Raw genomic sequence first — 20229 nt, forward strand, 5'->3', positions numbered from 1 at the left:
GGGGGACGGCGGGAGGGAGTGTCTCCAGTTGGCGGCCGCTAAGCGGCGTCTCCGCGCCAGTGCCGGGCCCCCGCCGTTCCTCCCTCGGCGGAACAATGGGCGGCTCCGGCCGTTCGATTCCACGCAGCGGGTAGGCGAACGGGGGGGGCGGAGCGGGGCCGCGGGTCACGTGGGCGCCGGTGGGCGGGGCGTGAGTGTCACGTGGGCGCGGCGAGGCCCGGGCGGGGCGGAAGCCGTTGGGACGGGAGTACGCGGCTGAGGCGGTCGGCTGGGACGTTTTTCGGCGTTTGCCGGAGGCAAGCCGAGCACTGGGGACCGGTGATCTGGGCGGGAGGTTGGGAGGGGTTCACTGGAGGAAGCCTCTGCGGAATGGCTGTTGGCCAGGAGCTAGGAGACGTGGCGCTTTGAATGGGTTCAGGGGAGGGGCTCTTGAGGAAGCCTGGGGGCTGCGGCGGGCCGGGGAGGTGGGGGAGCGTGGCTTGCAAGAGGGTGAAGAGCTAGGATGTGAAAGTTGGACTCTGAAGAAAGCTGAGCGCCGAAGAATTGATGCTTTTGAACTGTGGTGTTGGAGAAGACTCTTGATTCAGAGTCCCTTGGACTGCAAGGAGAGCCAACCAGTCCATCCTAAAGGAGATCAGTCCTGAATATTCATTAGAAGGACTGATGCTGAAGCTGAAACTCCAATACTTCGGCCACCTGATGCGAAGAGTTGACTCATATGAAAAGACCCTGATGCTGGGAAAGATTGAAGGCGGGAGGAGAAGGGGACGACGGAGGATGAGATGGTTGGATGGCATCACCGACTCAATAGACATGAGTTTGAGTAAACTCCGGGAGTTGGTGATGGACAGGGAGGCTTGGCGTGCTGCAGTCCATGGGGTTACAAAAAGTCTGACAAGACTGAGTGACTGAACTGACTGAGGAACCAGGTCACGGGGTGTAGGTCCAAGTCGCCCTAGTAGCTGTCTGCTTTTCTCCGTTCTTTTTCTGGGAGTAGTGTTGGGGTGGAAGCGGCTTCTACTCACTGGATCACGGATCCAGCTAGACGCTTCCAGAGTTGGGCTCAGTTGAGTCCGAAGCCGGGCACTCTTCTTTCGGGGCCTAGGTTTCGTTCATAAGTTAGGTTTGTCTCAACTTCCAAGTTGTGTGTCTACAGTTTGCCTGCCTGACCAAGGGCGCTTTCTCGTGGTTTTCGCTCTGGGCTTTCGTTCCTGTCATTCGCCAGAACTCAAAAAAGTTGGAAGGCACGTGGGCAGTATTATTTTCCTATTGCAGTTTAACAAGAAGTAATGTGAGGCATATTGGATTGTGTTTTACATGTAGATGAAGTAGTTCCTTCGTTGCGTTCTATTTTAAGCTTTTGTGAAAGATCACAGAGAATTTCCAAAAATTCTTTTTTGTATGCTGCGTTGACCATATCTGGGTAACATTAGGAAGAAGTGAATTTTCAGATCTTAAAAATACAAAGATGATATTCACGGCTGCCTTAGGGTTTTGACGTTATATTTCCCTATGAGAAAACTTGATGTGTTATCGTTAAATGATAATTAGCATTTTTAGCAAGTGTCTTAAGTGAACTAAATACAGGCTTTCTCAAAGATTAGAAAGGGGAGTAATAAGTACCGAATGCCAGAAATGTATTTAGGAGTATTTTGACCTACTTTGCAACTGTGTTGTAACGCATATTGTGATTAATGAGTGAAAGGGAGTTTGGTAAATAATAAACTGTTACTCTAGCCAAGCTTTATACAGACTTATTATTAAAGACTGTAGTTAAAGACAGTGTAAATTATAAGGCCAAAAACTTGGAAGATGTATTTGGAACTACTTTATCTCTAAAAGGTTCCAAATTGCATTTATATTTATGAAAGTAGGTTTACAATTTTACATTTATGCTTTGGTTCCAGAGACATGAGGGTATCTTTCCTAAGAACCCCATTCTAGGTGAACACGTGAGGGCTTATGAATTAAGCTATTATACAATAATAGTAGCTGGATATCCCTGTTCTTTGGCAGTCTGGCAAATACTGATTATGTAAAATCCCATCACCTTTTTTTTTTTTTTTCCGTGTGATTCTCCTTTGACCTTAAAAAGAAAATGTTTACTGTATATGGTAATACAGATATAATCATTTTTCACATATAGCTTTGTGTCATCTTTTAAAGTATTTTAATTTAAGAACAAAAATGGATTCATACACTAATTACTGTTTTGCATTTAATGACAAACGCAAGGTGACATTTTAATGACATATTTAATGACATCAGCATTCATGTCACTTGATAGAACCCAGCTGATAAAACTCACCAGGAACATACTAGTAGCCCCACAATGTTAGGCTTATTAACTTGCTGCAGAATGAAATTTAGGTAAAATTTAAATGAAGCAATGCTTTGAAAGAGTCAAAGCAAAGCAAGCGGTGTCTAAAAGAGATAATATCAAGCCTGGCCTGGAATATCCTAATTCCTTGAAAATGGTAAAGTTAAAAGAAATGTTAGATGTCATTGCTGAAACCTCTCTTCTTGAAACAACTGGGTTGGGAATGAAGACTCCTAATTCGGAGTCAAAATGACCCATACAATGGAATACCACTCAGAAATAAATACATGAAGCAGCATAGGTGAATCTCAACATAAATATACCGAGTGAAAGAAGCCAGGCAAAAAAGAGTATGTAATGTATGATTTCATTTATATAAAACTAGAAAATGCAAACTGATCTATAGTGACAGCAAATCAGTGGTGATTTGGGGAGGCGAGTGAGCAAGGAGTGGTGGCTGGGAGTGATTACAAAGGGGCACTAGGAAACGTTGGGGAGTGATGGATATGTTATCTTTATTATTCTCGTTTTATGGGCATATGGGTTTTATGGGTTTATATATGTCAAAACTTACCAAATGTGTACTTTAGATATTGTAGTTTATGTCAAATATACCTCAATAAAACAGTTAACAGTTTTTTGAAAAGTGACCCATGTGGAAGGAACAGCTGCATACAGGAGTGGCGTGCTCCATGTTCACTGATAGTATTTTTAACAAAGTTTTTACCAATCTATAATTTTAAGGTTTCTCAGCGGTATATACTTGATGTTAATTTTTTTAAACAGGTTTGCACAATAAATACTTATTCTATGATCTGGCTCTACTATATAGTTTATTTAACATAGTTTATTATTGGATAGGTTATTTACAAGTTTTTTTGTTGCTGTTCTTGTTTTTTGCCATTAAATGCAATTCTGTCATGAATATGCTTGTAACTAAATAGCTTTGTGAATACCCATAAGAACTTCATGAGGATAGAATCCTGGCACGGTCATTGCCTGAGCCATAGCCCACAGCATGTAACACTTATAGTTTGAGAGGCTTTGTTTTTGTTTTTTACATCAAGGCAATTTATTAACAAACAACAATTTGAGGAGTCCTGTTCACAGATGGTTGCCATGGAGACCCCTCTTCCTGCGGGTGCTGTCAGAGGGGATGGGGGTAACATTCTCAATCAGCCCAATCTTCATCCCTTAGCGGGCTAGGGCTCTGAGCGCTGACTGGGCTCCTGGTCCAGGAGTCTTGGTCCTATTTCCTCCTGTGACCCAGAGTTTGATGTGGAGGGCAGTGATGCCCAGCTCCTTGCATCTCTGGGCTACATCCTAGGCAGCCAACATGGCAGCATATGGAGAGGACTCATCTCAGCCTTCACCTTACACGGCAGATGGTTTCCTTGCCTGAAAGATCGGTGACACGGACAAAAGTGTCAATGAACGATGCAAAGGTGTGGCACACCCAAATACATTTTCTTCTTCAGCCACCCGAGGGCCAAGGCTGATGGCCTGTTCTTCCTTTTCTTTCCCCCTGCAAGGTGCCATTTCTGCACATCTCCAGACTCATCACTGGAAAGAGCTTAGTTTGGAAGTTTTAAGAGACCTGAAGAAGTTCTACCTAAAACCTCTCATTTCATAGAAGAGAAGGATGCTTCAGAGGGCTAAGGGTTGTACCACAGAATCAGAGTGGCTGAGTTTGTAGTAGAACCCAGTCTTAACTGTTCTTGACCCCTTGGTTTCTCCTCTTTTTTCCTTATACCCAGTGATTAATTCTTGGGATTAGTTTGTTTGTGTTTGTTTGCTCAGACTACCAAAACAAAATTCCATAAACTAGGTAGCTTAGACAAGATTTCTCACAGTTCTGGAGACTGGAAGTCCAAGATTAGAGGACTGGTTTTCTTCCTGGCTTCCAGATGGCCACTTCCTTGCTGTGTCCTCACATGGTGGAGAGATAGCCAGTGAACTCTCTGATGTCTTATAATAAAAGATACTAATCCTGTCAGATTAGGGCCCCACCCTTATGACTTCATTTAACCTTAATTGCTTCCCTAAAGACCTTATCTCCAAGTAACAGTCATGTTGGGGTTAGGGCTCCAACATGTGAATTTGGAGTGGGGACAAAGTTTCACATTTCAGTAGAGCTTCCCAGGTCCCACAGTTGGTAAAGAATCCACTTGCCAATGCAGGAGATGCCAGAGACTCAGGTTTGATTCCTGGGTCCAGAAGATCCCCTGGAGGAGGAAATGGCAACCCACTCTAGTATTCTTGCCTGGAAAATTCCATAGACAAGCCTGGCGGGCTACAGCCCATGGGGTCACAAGGAGTTGGACACATACACACATTATGTGTAGGTTACAAACGAATATATAGTGTTTTTATCTCTTAAATTAGGTTATGGGTACAAGAGTGCTCCTTATCTCAACTTTTTGTATACCTGAGATACTTTGTAATTAAATTTAACTGACAAAAATGACAAAAGCTATAGTTTGCACGGGAGCTAGGCAAAATAATGGAGGCTCCTGTGGCTATTATGTTGTGGGGGTATGTATCTTATGGTGGGGAATGGTACACTGGCCCGTGTCTATGGGTATCCCTTTAGGCCTTTTAACCCCTTTTGCTCTGATTTCATGCTCAGCATGCCACAGCCATTTTGTAATGAGGCATCTTTATTGTAAGATGAGCTGACTTAAGTAATCTGATCCTCTTTGAAGTTATATTTACTAGTGTAAATCATACATTCTCAGTGGAGCAATATTGTTCCCACAGGGGATTTCTCAGTGTTGGCTTTGGGGGCTTAAAAAATGTTTTTTAGTGTACAAAGTACAGATCAATACACTACATGCACAGATATACAATATATATGTGGTATTAAAACTAAATAGGAAAGTATCTAAAAAGGCCCTTACAGGAGTGATAATGAAAAAATGATTGAAAAATACTGGTGCAAAGGAAGAAATTGGCACTCTGTCTCATCAGTTAGATGTCTGTGGTTTTAGTTAATCAGTTTCCCTGGATCATTAATTCAGTTTTTTTTTTTTTAAATATTTATTTGGCTGTGCTGGGTCTTAATTGCTGCTCAGGCTTTTCCCTAGTTTTGGGGAGGGAGGGCTACTCTCCAGCTGCAGCGCGCAGGCTTCTCTTTGTGGTGGCTTCACTTGTTGGGGCACAGGCTCTGGGCTTGCAGGCCTCAGTAGTTGCTGCTCCCAGGCTCTAGAGCACAGCCTCGATAGTTGGGGCCCACGGGCTCAGTTGTTCCATGGCGTGTGGGATCTTCCCATACTAGGGATTGAACCCCGTGTCTCCTCCATTGGCAGGGGGACTCTTCACCACTGAGCTCCCAGGGAAGTCCCTGTTCAATCATTTCTTCACTGGACGTTTACTGAATCCCAGCTCTTTGGTTTGAATGCGTGCTATCTGTCCTCAAAAATCTCAGAGCCTAGTGAGGCCAATGGACCCTTTCTTAAATGGCTTTAATGCAGGAGAGTATCACTACAGCAAACTGATTTGAGCATGAAGATTGTACTGGATGCTGTGATGTACCTCCCAGGTCCTGCTTCGTTAATGAAAGAATTTTCCCCCAACTCTGGGAATGTTGCCAGTGAATTTGAGGTTCTTCATTGAGAATTCGAAGATGAAGACGAAAGGTTAAGAAAGTAAAGTGAAAGTTTATTTAAGTAAGGTTTCTTGCCAGCTGGCCCCTGCCCTCATTTCTCTGCTCATACCTAGCCACCTGCCTACTCTAACAGGAGTATTACCAAGGGCCATCTGTTAGGTGTCAGATTTTGGGGAAATGACTGAGGAAAACTTCCTCAGCAAAGGTCATGTCCCCATTCAGGGGCAACCTACATCCAGTGACTCATCAGCCTGGGGCTGCACAGTCCTGGCCTTGTCCCACCCTGGGTCAGTTTTGAAAGACCATCCCAGCCCCACAGTACTCCTTGAGCTTGGCTGAGGATTGTTGGTACTGTATCTCAGCCCACTTCTCGACCTCCTCAGTCCTGTTTCCCTCTCCTTCCCCTGGTATTGGTTCCAAGAGCGCTTCCTTATATGCTCATCTAAAAGTCTACTTCACGGGGAACTCAGTCAGTAACAGTCTGATGAGGATTTACAAAGTGATATCACCAAAAAGGGAAAGGTTATTTCTGCATTTGAAGCAGTGGAACACTTTCAAATACTATATATTTAGGTTCAGTCTAGGAGGATGAATGAGATGTTGCTACGAAGAGAAGAGAGTGGAGAGGAGTTTCCAAGCATGAGGACCAGCAAAAGGGAAGGCTTTGGGACATGAGAGAGCATGGGAAGCTTGGCTTATGGTAAGCACTATTCTGTAACTAGTGATAGAGTCCTTAAGATTTTGTGGAGGGATTTGAAGAAGGAATTCTTAACGACTTAGGTGTCTCACTTCCAGTTGGATAGATGGTGGTGCCATTCATTGAAATGGGGAATATTGGAAAAGAGCTACGTTTGGCAACTCGAGATTAGTAGCTTTGTTTTATACACATTGATTTTGAGAGTACAAATTATCCAGATAAGTTATCAAATAGGTAGGTTCACATGGATGTGGACTCCAGGGGAGAGATGAGAGCAGGGGATACCCCTTAGTTTCCTTGCTCTGTTCACACTCATTTCTTAATCACTGATGCTTTCTACTCTTACAAACCCTTTGCACTGTGCATGAAATTCATTGGTTGCTTTTCCTAGTTAATTTCCACTTATTCTTCCTATCTCAAGTGAAACATCATTTTCTCCTAGATGCTGTGCCCAGCACTTGACCAGGTCACTCCTCATGTTGTGTATATTTATGGCACCATGAAATTTCATAGTACCCGTTGAAATTATTTCACACTTATTCACGTGACATTTGCAGAAGACTCAAAAAGTTTTGAGAACATCAGATCAGATCAGTTGCTCAGTTGTGTCCGACTCTTTGTGACCCCATGAATCGCAGCACACCAGGCCTCCCTGTCCATCACCAATTCCCGGAGTTCACTGAGACTCACGTCCATCGAGTCAGCGATGCCATCCAGCCATCTCATCCTCTGCCATCCCCTTCTCCTCCTGCCCCCAATCCCTCCCAGCATCAGAGTCTTTTCCAATGAGTCAACTCTTCGCATGAGGTGGCCAAAGTACTGGTTTCAGCTTTAGCATCATTCCTTCCAAAGAAATCCCACAAACTACCATTTTGGACTGCAAGGGACAAAGAGAGTACTGAAGAAGGTATGGAACTTCCAAAACTTTACTGGTGAGAGGCAGGCTGAGAAAATTACTCAGTTGCAAACTGCACTACTTTTCTTGAGAAAAGGAGACTCGGAGCATAAAATTAAGAGTCCAGAGGGTGGAGTTAAGACTCACGGAGAATTATTCTAGACTTTGAAAACTAATCCAGGAACTTTCAACTTTCCTGAGCTGTATTTCAGGATTGCTATGGACAACTGATGCCTTTGTATCTCTAATTTCCCCCCAGTTTGAATGGGAATGTCTGTACCTATTTTCCTTTGCTGTAGCACCATTGTATGGTGGATGTCTAAGGAGAAGAAAACTTGTGTTTAGTTTCACAGTTCCCTCAAATTGAAAGAGATTGTGCTGCAGGAGATATCATGAACAAAACTACACCTAAGGAGCTTCATCTGTACCTGGACCTGATTTAGATGATGAAATCCTGGATCTGAGCAGATGCTCTAATGGGATGAATCTACTGAGGGCCTTAAAAGAGGGTGAATGTGTTTTGCATGTAGAAGTGATGTGAGTCACTGGGGACCAGAGGGTGGACTCTGGTTGGCATTTTCCAAGATGTCCCCAGTGATTTCTGCCTTCTGGTATTTATGACTTTGTGTAATCTCATCCCCTTAAGTAATTTCCTTCTGAAAACCAATAAGCTACCTTAACATTGAGAGAATGTCATTTCTGTGATTCAGTTACAAAAGATTCTGATTTCCATCTGGCAAGCCGACCTTCTCCCTTCATGACTCTGATGAACCAGGTTGCCGTGTTGAAGAGGCACAAGTGGCAAGGAACTGAGGGCAACAGCCCATTGCAAACTGTGGCCCTCAGTCCAACAACCAAAAAGGACCTGAGTCCTGCCAACAACCATGTAAGTGAGCTCGTAAGCAAGTCTTTCCTCAAGTGATCCTTCTGAGGAGACCCCAGCCCTGGCTTATGCCTTGGTTGCAGCCTTGAAAAGACTTTAGAGGATCTGGAAACTTGAGCTAGTGCATGGGTTTTAAGTTGCCAAGTTTGTGGTAATTTGTTACACAACAGTAGAACTAATATATCTACGATAGTGTCAAAGTTGGAAAAGATGGGCAAAAGTCAGTGTTTGCAGAGCTATGGGGGAACAGACATTCTCGTACAGTGTTGATGAGAGTAAATAGGCACACAGCTTTCCGAAGGCAGTTTGGCAACATAGACATTTTAAAAATCCAAAGCTCAAAAGGCAAATGATTTTTTGATTCAGCAGAATCCATTGCTAAGAAATTGTCCACAAGAAATAATCAGACCAATACACAAAAGTGGAATCACATAGTCATTACATTGTAGTTTACAATCTCAAAAAATTGGAAGCAACCAAAGGAAGCGATTGTTTGAATGTGTTGTGACATATATAAGGATAGGAATATTATGCAGCCATTAAAGAATATGACCTATATCTATGTATATCAATTATTCACTGACATGGGAAGCCTACCTCTTAAGTGAAAACATCAGGTTACAGAAAAACATGGGTATCACATCATTACAATTTTAGAGTATGTGTATGTATATACATGGATTGAGAGGCATCTGGAAAGACAATCCCTCTATCTGTACAGCAGTGTACAGCAGTAGGATTTTTTTGGAGGTTTTTTTAAAAAAAAACTTTTTTCTTTATACTCTTCTAAATTGTTTGAATATTTTCTGTGAATATATGTGCTTAGTCACTCAGTTATGTCTGACTCTTTGTGACCCCATGGACTGTCACCTGCCAGGCTCCTCTGTCCATGGGATTCTCCAGGCAAGAATACTGGAGTGGGTTGCCATTTCCTCCTCCAGGGTATCTTCCTGACCCAGGGATCAAACCTGTGTCTCCTGCTTTGGCAGGTGGATTCTTTACCTGTGCACGACCTGGGAAGCCCAAATCTGAAGCAGTGGGAACTATTTTGTATGGTACACATTTGGGCTTCACCCATGGCAAGGTTATAGCAGGAATCTGCCCAGAGAGCCCAACTTCTGTCTTCTGAAATATTCTTTCCTTCCTTCTTCCTAAAAGGTTTTATTCATCTTTCAAAAATTGGAAAAAACTTATTATTGACCAATAGAAAAATTTCTCACAAGAGGATAATCATTTTCATGTATATATATATATAAAATTTAGTATAAATTTAAAATGCCTCCCTGGGAAATGCTTCCTAAGAGTTATAATATTTACTTAAGTATTCTGTTTCATTTAGGCCTATTTTGCTGCATAATGCCACCACTAAACTTTAAGATATGCTGATTCATGTCATAACCAGTGGCTTCGAAGGTTTCTGTTAAGTTTTCAAAGGTATTTTTGAACTTGTGAAAACTTTATTACTAAAAGGAAAAACTTCTTTAAAATGTGGTGAGTCACCTCTGCTGGATGAGAGAAAAAAAAAATTCCTCAAACCTCATTTGAGACCTAATGTTTGTAAAAATGAGTAGCTATTTTGGTGGCTGAGCAGAAAGGAAAGACACAGGTGTCTGTTCTGGCAAAGACCAAAATCTTTATGTAAATTAGTAACCTCGGATACTCAAAAACTGACCAAAGAATTGATACTATAGTAGTTCTTGCCTGGAGCATCTCAGGGACGGGGGAGCCTGGTGGGCTGCCATCTATGGGGTCGCACAGAGTTGGACACGACTGAAGTGACTTAGCAGCAACCTCAGATACTCAAAAACTGACCAAAGCATTGATACTGTAACTGGAAAGGTAAACTTGGCAGTTAGTAAGCTATATCTAATAAATCCTAAGTTTGACGAATCACTTGGACTCAATGAGTTTTTGTTTGTTGTTTTGTTTTTGCTCAGGGTATGGTGCAAGTTTTGTCTGTGCTATGACTCTTATTCCTGATGAGTTATTTTGTGAGCGCATGTAGAGAATTTTACTTCCCTGAAGCTGAAGCCTGGTAGTTAGAGAATAGGGCCTGTTTGGTGAGAATGAGAGTAACGGCTTAGTCAGCTTGGGCTGCCTTGTAACAGAGGACCAGCGGCTGGATGGCCTAAACAACAGAAATTAATTTTCTCATATATCTTGTGACTGAAAGTGTAAGATTAATGTGCCCTCAAGGCTGTTTCTGTGGAGGCCTCTCTCCTTGGCTGCAGACAGCTGCCTTCTTGCTGTGTCTTCACATGGCCTTTTGTCTGCGTGTGTGTGGAGAGAGAGAAATCTCTGGTGTCTCTTCCTCTTCTTTGTCCTGTTTGTTTGTTTTTTGGCTGTACTGCACAGCTTGCAGGATCTTAGTTCCCCAACCAGAGATCAAACCCAGGGCTCCCAGCAGTGAGAATATTGAGGCCTAAACACTGTTCCGCCAGGGAATTCCTTCTTCTTCTTCTCAGAAGGACCTTGGTCCTGTCTGATCAGGACTCCACCCTTACAGCTTCACTTAACCCTGGTTATCTCCTTAAAGGCAGTGTCTCCAAATGCAGTCACACTGGGGGTTAGGGTTCCACTGTAGGAATTTTAGAGGGGACACAGTTCAGTCCATGACACAGGATAAGATCTGGGATTGTTCTTTGGAGTCTTTAAAGGCAAAAATACCATAAAATTGATTTGCTGGTATCTCTTACTAGAACATAAGCACCATGGGGCTGACTTGTGTACTGTGGCACCCCTGGCACTTACTGCACTAGGCACTATTAATACAAACGTTTGTTTAACTAATGAATTAACAAACGTGGTGACTCAACAGGAAGATGGGGTGGAGGCTGTTGGCAGTGATCTGGGATGTGAGGTACCCAGTGCCTAAATCCAGTGGTGGTAGAAATGAGATGAAGTGTGACATGTGACAGAATGTGAGATGAAGGGGAGAGAAGAATCATGGATGATTGACTTTCTGTTTTTGAGTGACATGGTGATCATGATTCCATTAGTGGCAAAAGAGAAGTTGAGAGAGATTAATTTATTACCATGAATCCTCATTTATTACCATGAATCTGCCACTCCTTGGACGTGGGGTAGCTCCTCTCGGCCGCCTTCCCTGGCCTCGGGCGTGGGGTAGCTCCTCTCCGCGGCTCCTGCGCGGCGCAGCCTGGCGCTCTTGGTCGCCGCCCCTGACCTCGGGCGAGGGGTAGCTCCTCTCCGCCACGCTTCTGCGCGGTCTGTCGCATCCGCGCACTACCAACTTAAAAGATTGTTAGATATAGATTTAGAGTAATTTGTTTATATCTGCTAAGAGGATTTAGCAACAGGAAATCATTTATCTTGAATGACTGGAATGCTTTTTTCTAGTTTGTGCCCTAACTGTTCCAAAAAGAATCAAGTTCAGTATTCAGGTACACTTTCTCTTAACAGACAATGTTACTATTCTATACAAGTAGACAGCACTGTGTGTAACCTTGAGAATAGGGTTTGTTTTACCCAAACTTGAATTTTTATAATTAGCTGATAAAATGATCATTCTGAGCTATTGCCTGATTTTAACACCCACCCATTTTAGCAAAGTTGCCGTGTCTCTCTGTACAGAAATGTGTGTATTTCTTTGAGTATTTTATTGTTCCTTGATGGAAGTGCTCTGCAACAGCTAGAGAAAATGAAATAGCAATTAGCAAGTAAAAGCATAATGTTAAACAAGTAAAATTGTAAAGTGTTTCAGTTAGGGTACAGAATAAGCTGCTGTTAACAAAGACAGGTGTTTAAACAATATAGAATCATATAGAATTTAATAGTCTAATTAATTTCTCATATAATATTGTTACGTAGGCTCCTTCTATCCTGCAATTCAACCTGTGGCCCTAAAATATTAGCCACATCTGTGTGGTCCTACGGAGAAGGCAATGGCACCCCACTCCAGTACTCTTGCCTGGAAAGTCCCATGGGCGGAGGAGCCTGGTAGGCTGCAGTCCATGGGGTCGCTAAGAGTTGGACACGACTGAGCGACTTCACTTTCACTTTTCACTTTCATGCATTGGAGAAGGAAATGGCAACCCACTCCAGTGTTCTTGCCTGGAGAATCCCAGGGACCAGGGAGCCTGCTGGGCTGCTGCCTCTGGGGTCTCACAGAGTCGGACACGACTGAAGTGACTTAGCAGTAGCAGTAGCATGGTCCTAGATGGCATGTTGCCATGTCTAACTTCTAGGCACTAAGAAGGGAGAAGAAGGAGTAGGATGAAAAGACGCATGTTCTGGGTCTTCCCTGATAGCCCAGTGGCTAAAACTCCATAGTTCCAGTGCAGTTGGGGTTCAACCTCTGGCCAAGGAACTGGATTCCACATGCCACGAGTGACCTGTATTGGCTATCTCCTGAAGCGCCAGAGTCACAATGGCTTGAGATGTTTGATATCAGACCAGGACTAAGTAGCTGTATGCTTGGGCTTCTGTGAGGAATCCTCCAAGTCTTACAGGACACATTTCATTTAGTAGTCTAGGACAGCCCGTAGGGACCTCTGACAGCTGTGAGATGCCATAACTTCCTTCTGGCTTCTGTGGCATGAATTTTTTTTTTTTTTTCCACTGAAGGCATTCCTTTAGGTTAAGCCATAGCAGTGAAGCTTTGTCTGTGAATATGTTTTCTGGGAGGGGAAGGGAGTGGGATATTGTATCACTGATTTAATCCTTTAGCTCATAACCAGTTATAACTGACCTGTTTATTCCATTACCTGGTTGGCACTCAGAGGGTAAGAGAAGCTTGAATAAGTATTTTGGCAACAATACAGTCTGAATGACCATTGGTTGTTATGAGGGTGATAAGCTAAATTATGCAGAGTATATCATGCAAATGCTGGGCTATATGAATCACAAGCTGAAATAAAGATTGCTGGGAGGAATACCAACAACAGCCTCAGATATGCTGATGATACCACTCTAATGGTAGAAAGCAAAGAGGAACTAAAGAGCCTTTTGATGAGGGTGAAAAAGGAAAGTGAAAAAACAGGCTTAAAACTCAGCATTCTAAAAACTAAGATCATGGCATCTGATGGTCCTGTCACTTCGTGGCAAATGGAAAGGGAAAAAGTGGAAGCAGTGACAGATTTTATTTTATTGGGCTCCAAAATCACTGCAGGCGGTGACTTGTTCAGTCGCTCAGTTATGTCCAACTCTCTGACACCCCATGAACTGCAGCATTCCAGGCCTCCCTGTCCATCACCAACTCCCAGAGCTCGCTCAAACTCATGTCTATTGAGTCGGTGATGCCATCCACCATCTCACCCTCTGTCGTCCCCTTCTCCTCCTGCCTTCAATCTTTCCCAGCATCTAGGTCTTTTCAGATGAGTCAGTTCTTCGTATCAGGTGGCCAAAGTATTGGAGCTTCAGCTTCAGTATCAGTCCTTCCAGTGAATATTCAAGACTTATTTCCTTTAGGATGAACTGATTGACTCTCCTTGCAGTCCAAGGGACTCTCAAGAGTCTTGGGCTTCAAGGAGATCAAACCAGTCAGTCCTAAAAGAAATCAACCCTGAATATTCATTGAAAGGACTGATGCTGAAGCTGAAGCTCCAGTATTTTGGCCGCCTGATGTGAAGAGCCGACTCATTGGAAAAGACCCTGATGCTGGGAAAGATGGAAGGCAAAGGAGAAGAGGGTGGCAGAGGATGAGATTGTTGGATAGTATCACTGACTCAGTGGACATAAATTTGAGCAAACTCCAGGAGATAGTGGCAGACAGAGGAGCCTGGCGTGCTGCAGTCCATGGGGTCGCATAGAGCTGGACACGACTTAGTAACTGAACAATAGCAACAAAGCTAAGGAGGGCAGGGTCTGGGAACTGCATTGTATAAAGACGACTACTGGTGACTGTGCCTCAGAAAAGTAGGCATGGCACACAAGTTTTATCCAGTGGGACATTCTCCAGGGCTTATCCCGCTCTGACCTCTTTTAGGCTTAGAAGGTCTGGGCTGGAAACACCATACATTATGATGCTAGAGGTTTACTATATTAAATATTTTTCCTCCAAGGATTCATTCAGCTAGTTTCTTTTAGCTAGTTATGTCACTGCATTTTTGACACCATAATCTTTAAAAAGATATATTTCGATAATTATGAATTTGGGTAAAACTTTTATAGTGGGTATGGCCAAGATCAAGCTTTGGATGAGCTTAGTATGTCTCTATGACAGACCTATATCTTGTGAATAGTATAGAACTTTAATGATATGTCTCTTTACCCAAACTAAATAAGTAAAAAACTACATTTATTTATGTGCAAATATTTTTATAAACCTTCATGGATTAAAGGTAGTTCCTTTAATAATGTAAGATAAGCTGTCAATCAATAGAAAGTTCACTGGACCTAAATCCAGAATTCCTCCATTGTTGTCACGGGTCTTGCCAAAATGATTTTGTTGTGTTTTTAGTGGGCGAGATACCTAGTTAATAGTTTACAATGAGAAATGCACCTTCAGAACATTCATATCTATTGACCAAGAGGTGAATCAGGGTATTTGCTGCCAAGTTGCTTCAGTCGTGTCCGACTCTGTGCAACCCCATGGACTGCAGCCTACCAGGCTTCTCCGTCCCTGGGATTCTCCAGGCAAGAACACTGGAGTGGGTTGCCATTTCCTTCTCCAATGCATGAAAGTGGAAAGTGAAAGTGAAGTCACTCAGTCGTGTCTGACTCTTAGCGACCCCTGGACTGCAGCCTACCAGGCTCCTCCATCCATGGGATTTTCCGGGCAACAGTACTGGAGTGGGGTGCCACAGCCTTCTCCCACAGGGTATTTGGGAATAGGTATAATATTATTTCTGATGTAATTTCTCATGATCTTAATTCATTTTTTATAACAGGTTTAGATAAGATAACCTTTAAGGTTCCTTTCAATTTAAAAAATTCCTATTGTATAGGCTACATCATATATCTACATCTCCTTTCTTCTCTGGAAAGGAGAAGCCTTACATAGAACTTACAAAGTAGATGGTTCAGTGCCAGGCACTGTGATAAGCACTTAATGTGAATTATTTAATCCTTGCAATTGATGAAGTAGGTATTCTTATTATCATCCCCTTTTTCTCACCAGATTAAGATGATAAACAGGCTTTTCATAACTTTCTCACTATCCCGCAGCCCCTGAGTGGCTGAGTCGAGATTTTGAACACAGGCCTGTGGGACTCCAGGGCTTGGAAACTGACGTCTGTGCTTCTTTGCTATCATACAGTTGCAGTCTTAGAATGTTTAGAGCATATAAATAATCTGACCAAGAGCGATAAGTAGACTGACCAAAAGTTTTTATTTTTTAACAATTAAGTATCAGCAATATTTCTCGGGATATTTTCTGTTCACACATTATCATAAGCTTATAAGGTCTGAAAACAGGGTAAACTGACATCTGAAGCAATGGCAAGGTAAATCCAGGTTAAACGACCTTCCTCCAAATCTGATGAACAGAAATAGTGAGAAAAAAGGCAACAATTTACGAATGAAAGGCATCCAAATGAGGGAGAACAATTTTACATAATAAGCTTCGAAAAAAGATGGCTAAGGAGAATGTGAGAGGTTTTGGGGCAGGTCTTTTTTTCACACCCACGGGAATAGTATTGAGAAGCCTGAAAATTTTTATTAATGCCTTCTGACTGGACAAAAGCAGTCTTAGAGAGTTTGTAGGTGGCTCCGAGAAAAGGAGAGGAAAATGCCTCAAGTGTAGCCAACCCTACTTACTCTTAAGAAAGGCCTCCATGTCATCTGAATTTTCAGGTTTCTGTGGGGAGGTGGATGAATGCATGGGGTGGACACTGGTGCAAGATATTTAACTGGACTTCACAGGAGAAGGCTTCTCCTAACCCGGATGCTCACTCATCTCCCACTGTGCCCTCAGGCTAGAGACACTTGGATTGAAAGCAGCTCCACACATTAAATTAGCTCCAAACGGGGCAGACTGATTGGTCCTAAATAAGGTGCAAGCTTTAGAACAGACTAGTTAGGACTTTAGGACACAGCCATCCCATGAAAAATGAAAAGGAATGCAATGACCAGTAAGGAAACTCATTAGGCAAAAAGAATGAAGAAAAGATGAAGAGAAGAAAAAGAACAGAACCTGGTATAAAAAGACAGAAGTTTTAAGGGGGATAATGGGTTTTTTAAATAAAAATATACCCTCTCTAAACAAACAAAAAGATTTACTGGGAGTGCTTTAAGGTGTAGAGGAACTTCATAATACTATTATTTTATAAAACTAAGGCCCTCAAATGAGGTAATAAAAGAACTGAATAAAATGAACACAGAAATTTCTGCACTAAAGAAACTGAGACCCCACAGAGCACCATAATACAGTTAACAAATAATTTAGGAAGAGCAAGGAATAGGATGGACAGTGAGTGAAAATAAAATTAGTGATGCGGATGAAATGCTTGCAATAATCTGTGAATGCAGAGAAAAAAGGATAAAGATTAAAATATGTAAAAGACAAGCAATATGGAGGTCAGAGACCATCTAACACAGACACCAGATGGAATAGTAAAAGGAGCTACATACTTGAGAAATAAACTTTCTCTGAAATTAACAAAACTGAATTCTTAGATAGGAGGGCACATTGTATGCTAGAAAAAATTGATACAGCATCATGAACATCAAGACATATATTAAGCTATTTATTGGCTGTCAAGGATGAAAGTGAAAGTCACTTCAGTTCAGTTCAGTTCACTTCAGTTCAGTTCGGTTCAGTTCAGTTGCTCAGTCGTGTCTGACTCTTTGCAACCCCATGAATCCCAGCACGCCAGGCCTGCCTGTCCATCACCAACTCCCAGAGTTCACTCACACTCACGTTGAGTCCAGCTCTTTGGGACCTCTTGGAATGTCCATGGAATTCTCCAGGCCAGAACACTGGAGAAGGTGGCCTATCCCTTCTCCAGGGGATCTTCCTGACCCAGGAATTGAACCCAGGTCTCCTGCATTGTAGGCGGATTTTTTACCAACTGAGCTATCAGGGAAGCCCGACATTCAAGGATAAGAAAATAAATGTTTAGCTGTTTAGGAAGAAAAAATAAGTCACCTGTAATGAAAACTAGGCTTGCATTAGACTTCTCAGCAATATCCAAGGACATGTTGCAACGCCACAATATATATAAACTTTTGAGGGAAAGAGAGTGTGACCTGGTTGAACAACTGGGTTTAAAGTTAGCAAGTAGGTTTTCTCAAGCATGAAAAACATGGGGAAAATAGTGTTTAGAATCTAGTGTGTAAGAAATATAAAACCTGGGAGTCCTCGAACAAAGAGACAAAGGAAAAGCCACTTGATGTTGAAATTCAGCCTAGAAAGCGAATGAAGCTCAAGAATTAAAAATTGGTTTAAAAAAAAAAAAACAAAAACAGAAATGGGCACAGGATCTGTTTTTAAAAAGAACAAAGGCTGAATAATTAGAAGGACCACTATTATAGAACACAATGTAATGGTTAATAACCTGGCAAAGTGAAATGTATTATAAGTACTGAAAAATGGAGTGAGGGAGAGTGTAGGCAGTAGAAACAGCAGGACAGTATCACCTCATCTTTCACATCAGGGAGTCATGCTGTCTAAAATTTAACCTCGTATTTAAAAGGGTGTTTCCAAACCTTTGATGACTTTTTATAATCTCTTTACTTGAGAGCCAGGGAGACAAGCCTGTGTATGTGTGCCAGAATTGCTTACAGCTGTATTTTGGTTTTGTCAAGGACCCTTCAGTGTTTTTAAAGATTTTAAAGTTTGAATATCTTTAGGTGGGGCCAAAACTTGCCAGTCAACTCTTATTTTCCACCTTATTTCACACATTTAGGAGCTGCCTAGCCCTGCTGTTGAAGGACTCTTTAGGAGCTATTAATAAAGTTTCCTGTGGTGAAGAATCACTTATCTGAAGTTCAACAATTCCTAGAGTAAGATGAAATCATAATTGACCAATAGATACATGCCTCCCATTTGTTTGGTGAAACGTCTTTTTCTCTGCATACTAAATGGTATTTTCCCTAGTTTCCAATGACAGAGATCTGTCTCCTGTCAAATGGAAGTGCTGCTAGCCCACCTTTTTCTTAACTGGACTGCCTGCCACCCAGCCTTTGGCTCCAGTGCAGTCATGAGTGGTGTACGGGGAGCAACTTCCGTGAAAGGTCCCTTTTACTGTGAAGGAATACTCCAGGGAGACTTCTTATGCTGTGTCTCACTCTATTTAAAGCCTCGTGGGCTTAGCTGTTGTCACCTCCTAGCTATTTCTTTGGCTTGGTTTTAACTTTCAGCCCTTTAAATAGAGCACAGCTTGAGACTGAAACAAAGCCAGAAGGAACAGCTGATTGGCTGTGAAGGCCCCCTTGGGAGTTTCTGGTGCTGGCCTTAGAGGCTGAGCTGGTGATTCTAAGAAAAACTGTGTGGGCAGTCCCAGGGTCTACTCTGAAGGCCTCAGGAGGGGCATCTGATGGACATTGGAAGGACTGGTACTCAAGCAGGAGACCGGAGATTAGGCACTGAAAAACAGTTGCAGAATTCTTAAGTTAGAATTTCCACATGCGTATTCTGCAGTAGTTTTGTTAGGGGAAACATTGACTGAAAGCGCCCTCCCTGGCCAGGCACCATAGTAACCATTTGTATGAGTTATTTTACAACAGGAGGTCTGGTAAAGAACACAGAACTAATAAGCCACCACCAACCAAAAGAGTTCTGGAAAGGTCAAAAGGAGACACCACGTGTCCTACCACTTCCCAGAATCCTTCTCGCTGGCATCCATCTTGGCTGAGCAAAGTGTGCGCCACCAGGAGGGACCCTGAGTCAGAATGATTGGCCAGAGACAACTTGGAAATTCATTCCATCTCCATAAAACCCGAGACTGTGAGCCACGTGGCAGAGCAGTTCTCCTGGGTTCCCTTACCCTCCTGTTCTCCGCCAGGCACCCCTTCCCGATAAAGTCTCTTGCTTTGTCAGCTTGTGTGTCTCCTCAGAGAATTCATTTCTGAGTGTTAGACAAGAGCCCTGGAAAGGGTCCCCCTTCCTGCAACAGTTCTTCAGCAATCTGTTGAAGACAAAAGATACTACATTCAAAAAGGCAAAACTAACTTGTTTAAAAAAAATAATTTTTATTTTTGGCTTCTCTGGATCTTCGTTGCTACGTGCAGGCTTTCTCTAGTTGCAGCAAGTGTGGGCTACTCTCTGGTTGTGGCGTATGGGCTTCTCATTGTGGTGGCTTCTCTTGTTGCAGAGTGTGGACTCTAGGTGCATGCTGCTGCTGCTAAGTCGCTTCAGTCGTGTCCGACTCTGTGCAGCCCCACAGACGGCAGCCCACCAGGCTCCCCCGTCCCTGGGATTCTCCAGGCAAGAACAGTGGAGTGGGTTGCCATTTCCTTCAATGCATGAAAGTGGAAAGTGAAAGTGAAGTCACTCAGTCGTGTCCAACTCCTAGTGACCCCATGGACTGCAGCCTACCAGGCTCCTCCGTCCGTGGGATTTTCCAGGCAAGAGTACTGGAGTGGGGTGCCATTGCCTTCTAGGTGCATAGGTTCAGTGATTGTGACTTGTGGGCTCTAGAGCTTGGCCTCAGTAGTTGTGGCACATAGGCTTAGTTGTCCCTTGGCGTGTGGAATCGTCCCAGACCAGAGATCAAACCTGTGTCCTCTGCATTGGCAAGCAGATTCTCAACCACTGGCCCACCAAGGAAGTCCTAAACTAGCTTTTTATTTAAATTAAATCCTGCAGTAATCAAGAGAGAGAGTCCTACCTTTCATATTTAGATTTTAAAGTTCTCAATGTTTCCATATTTAGAACACATTTCATGGGAAAGAAGAATGGCTGGACTGTATAATTGTGGCAGGGAGA

The 20229-nt window shown here is 42.9% G+C and overlaps 1 protein-coding gene and 1 pseudogene across 2 annotated transcripts in view; both read right to left on the reverse strand.

The window, feature by feature from the left end:
- The window catches only part of MTDH (metadherin), a 58315-nt gene extending 57097 nt beyond the window's left edge, over positions 1–1218 (reverse strand). The window contains exons 1-2 of the mRNA XM_010863563.1: positions 1166–1218; positions 95–323 (exon numbers count right to left, since the gene is read on the reverse strand). Of these exons, the coding sequence (XP_010861865.1) occupies positions 95–323; positions 1166–1218 (282 nt within the window). The remainder of the gene's footprint in view (positions 1–94; positions 324–1165) is intronic.
- LOC105005508 lies at positions 852–3965 on the reverse strand (annotated as a pseudogene). Its single transcript, XR_827329.1, has one exon. The product of XR_827329.1 is annotated as a 40S ribosomal protein S14 pseudogene (transcript).
- Between the last annotated feature and the right edge of the window lie 16264 nt (positions 3966–20229).

The sequence above is a fragment of the Bison bison genome, unplaced genomic scaffold (genome assembly GCF_000754665.1).
Source record: "Bison bison bison isolate TAMUID 2011002044 unplaced genomic scaffold, Bison_UMD1.0 scf7180017864491, whole genome shotgun sequence".
Lineage (NCBI taxonomy): Eukaryota > Metazoa > Chordata > Mammalia > Artiodactyla > Bovidae > Bison > Bison bison.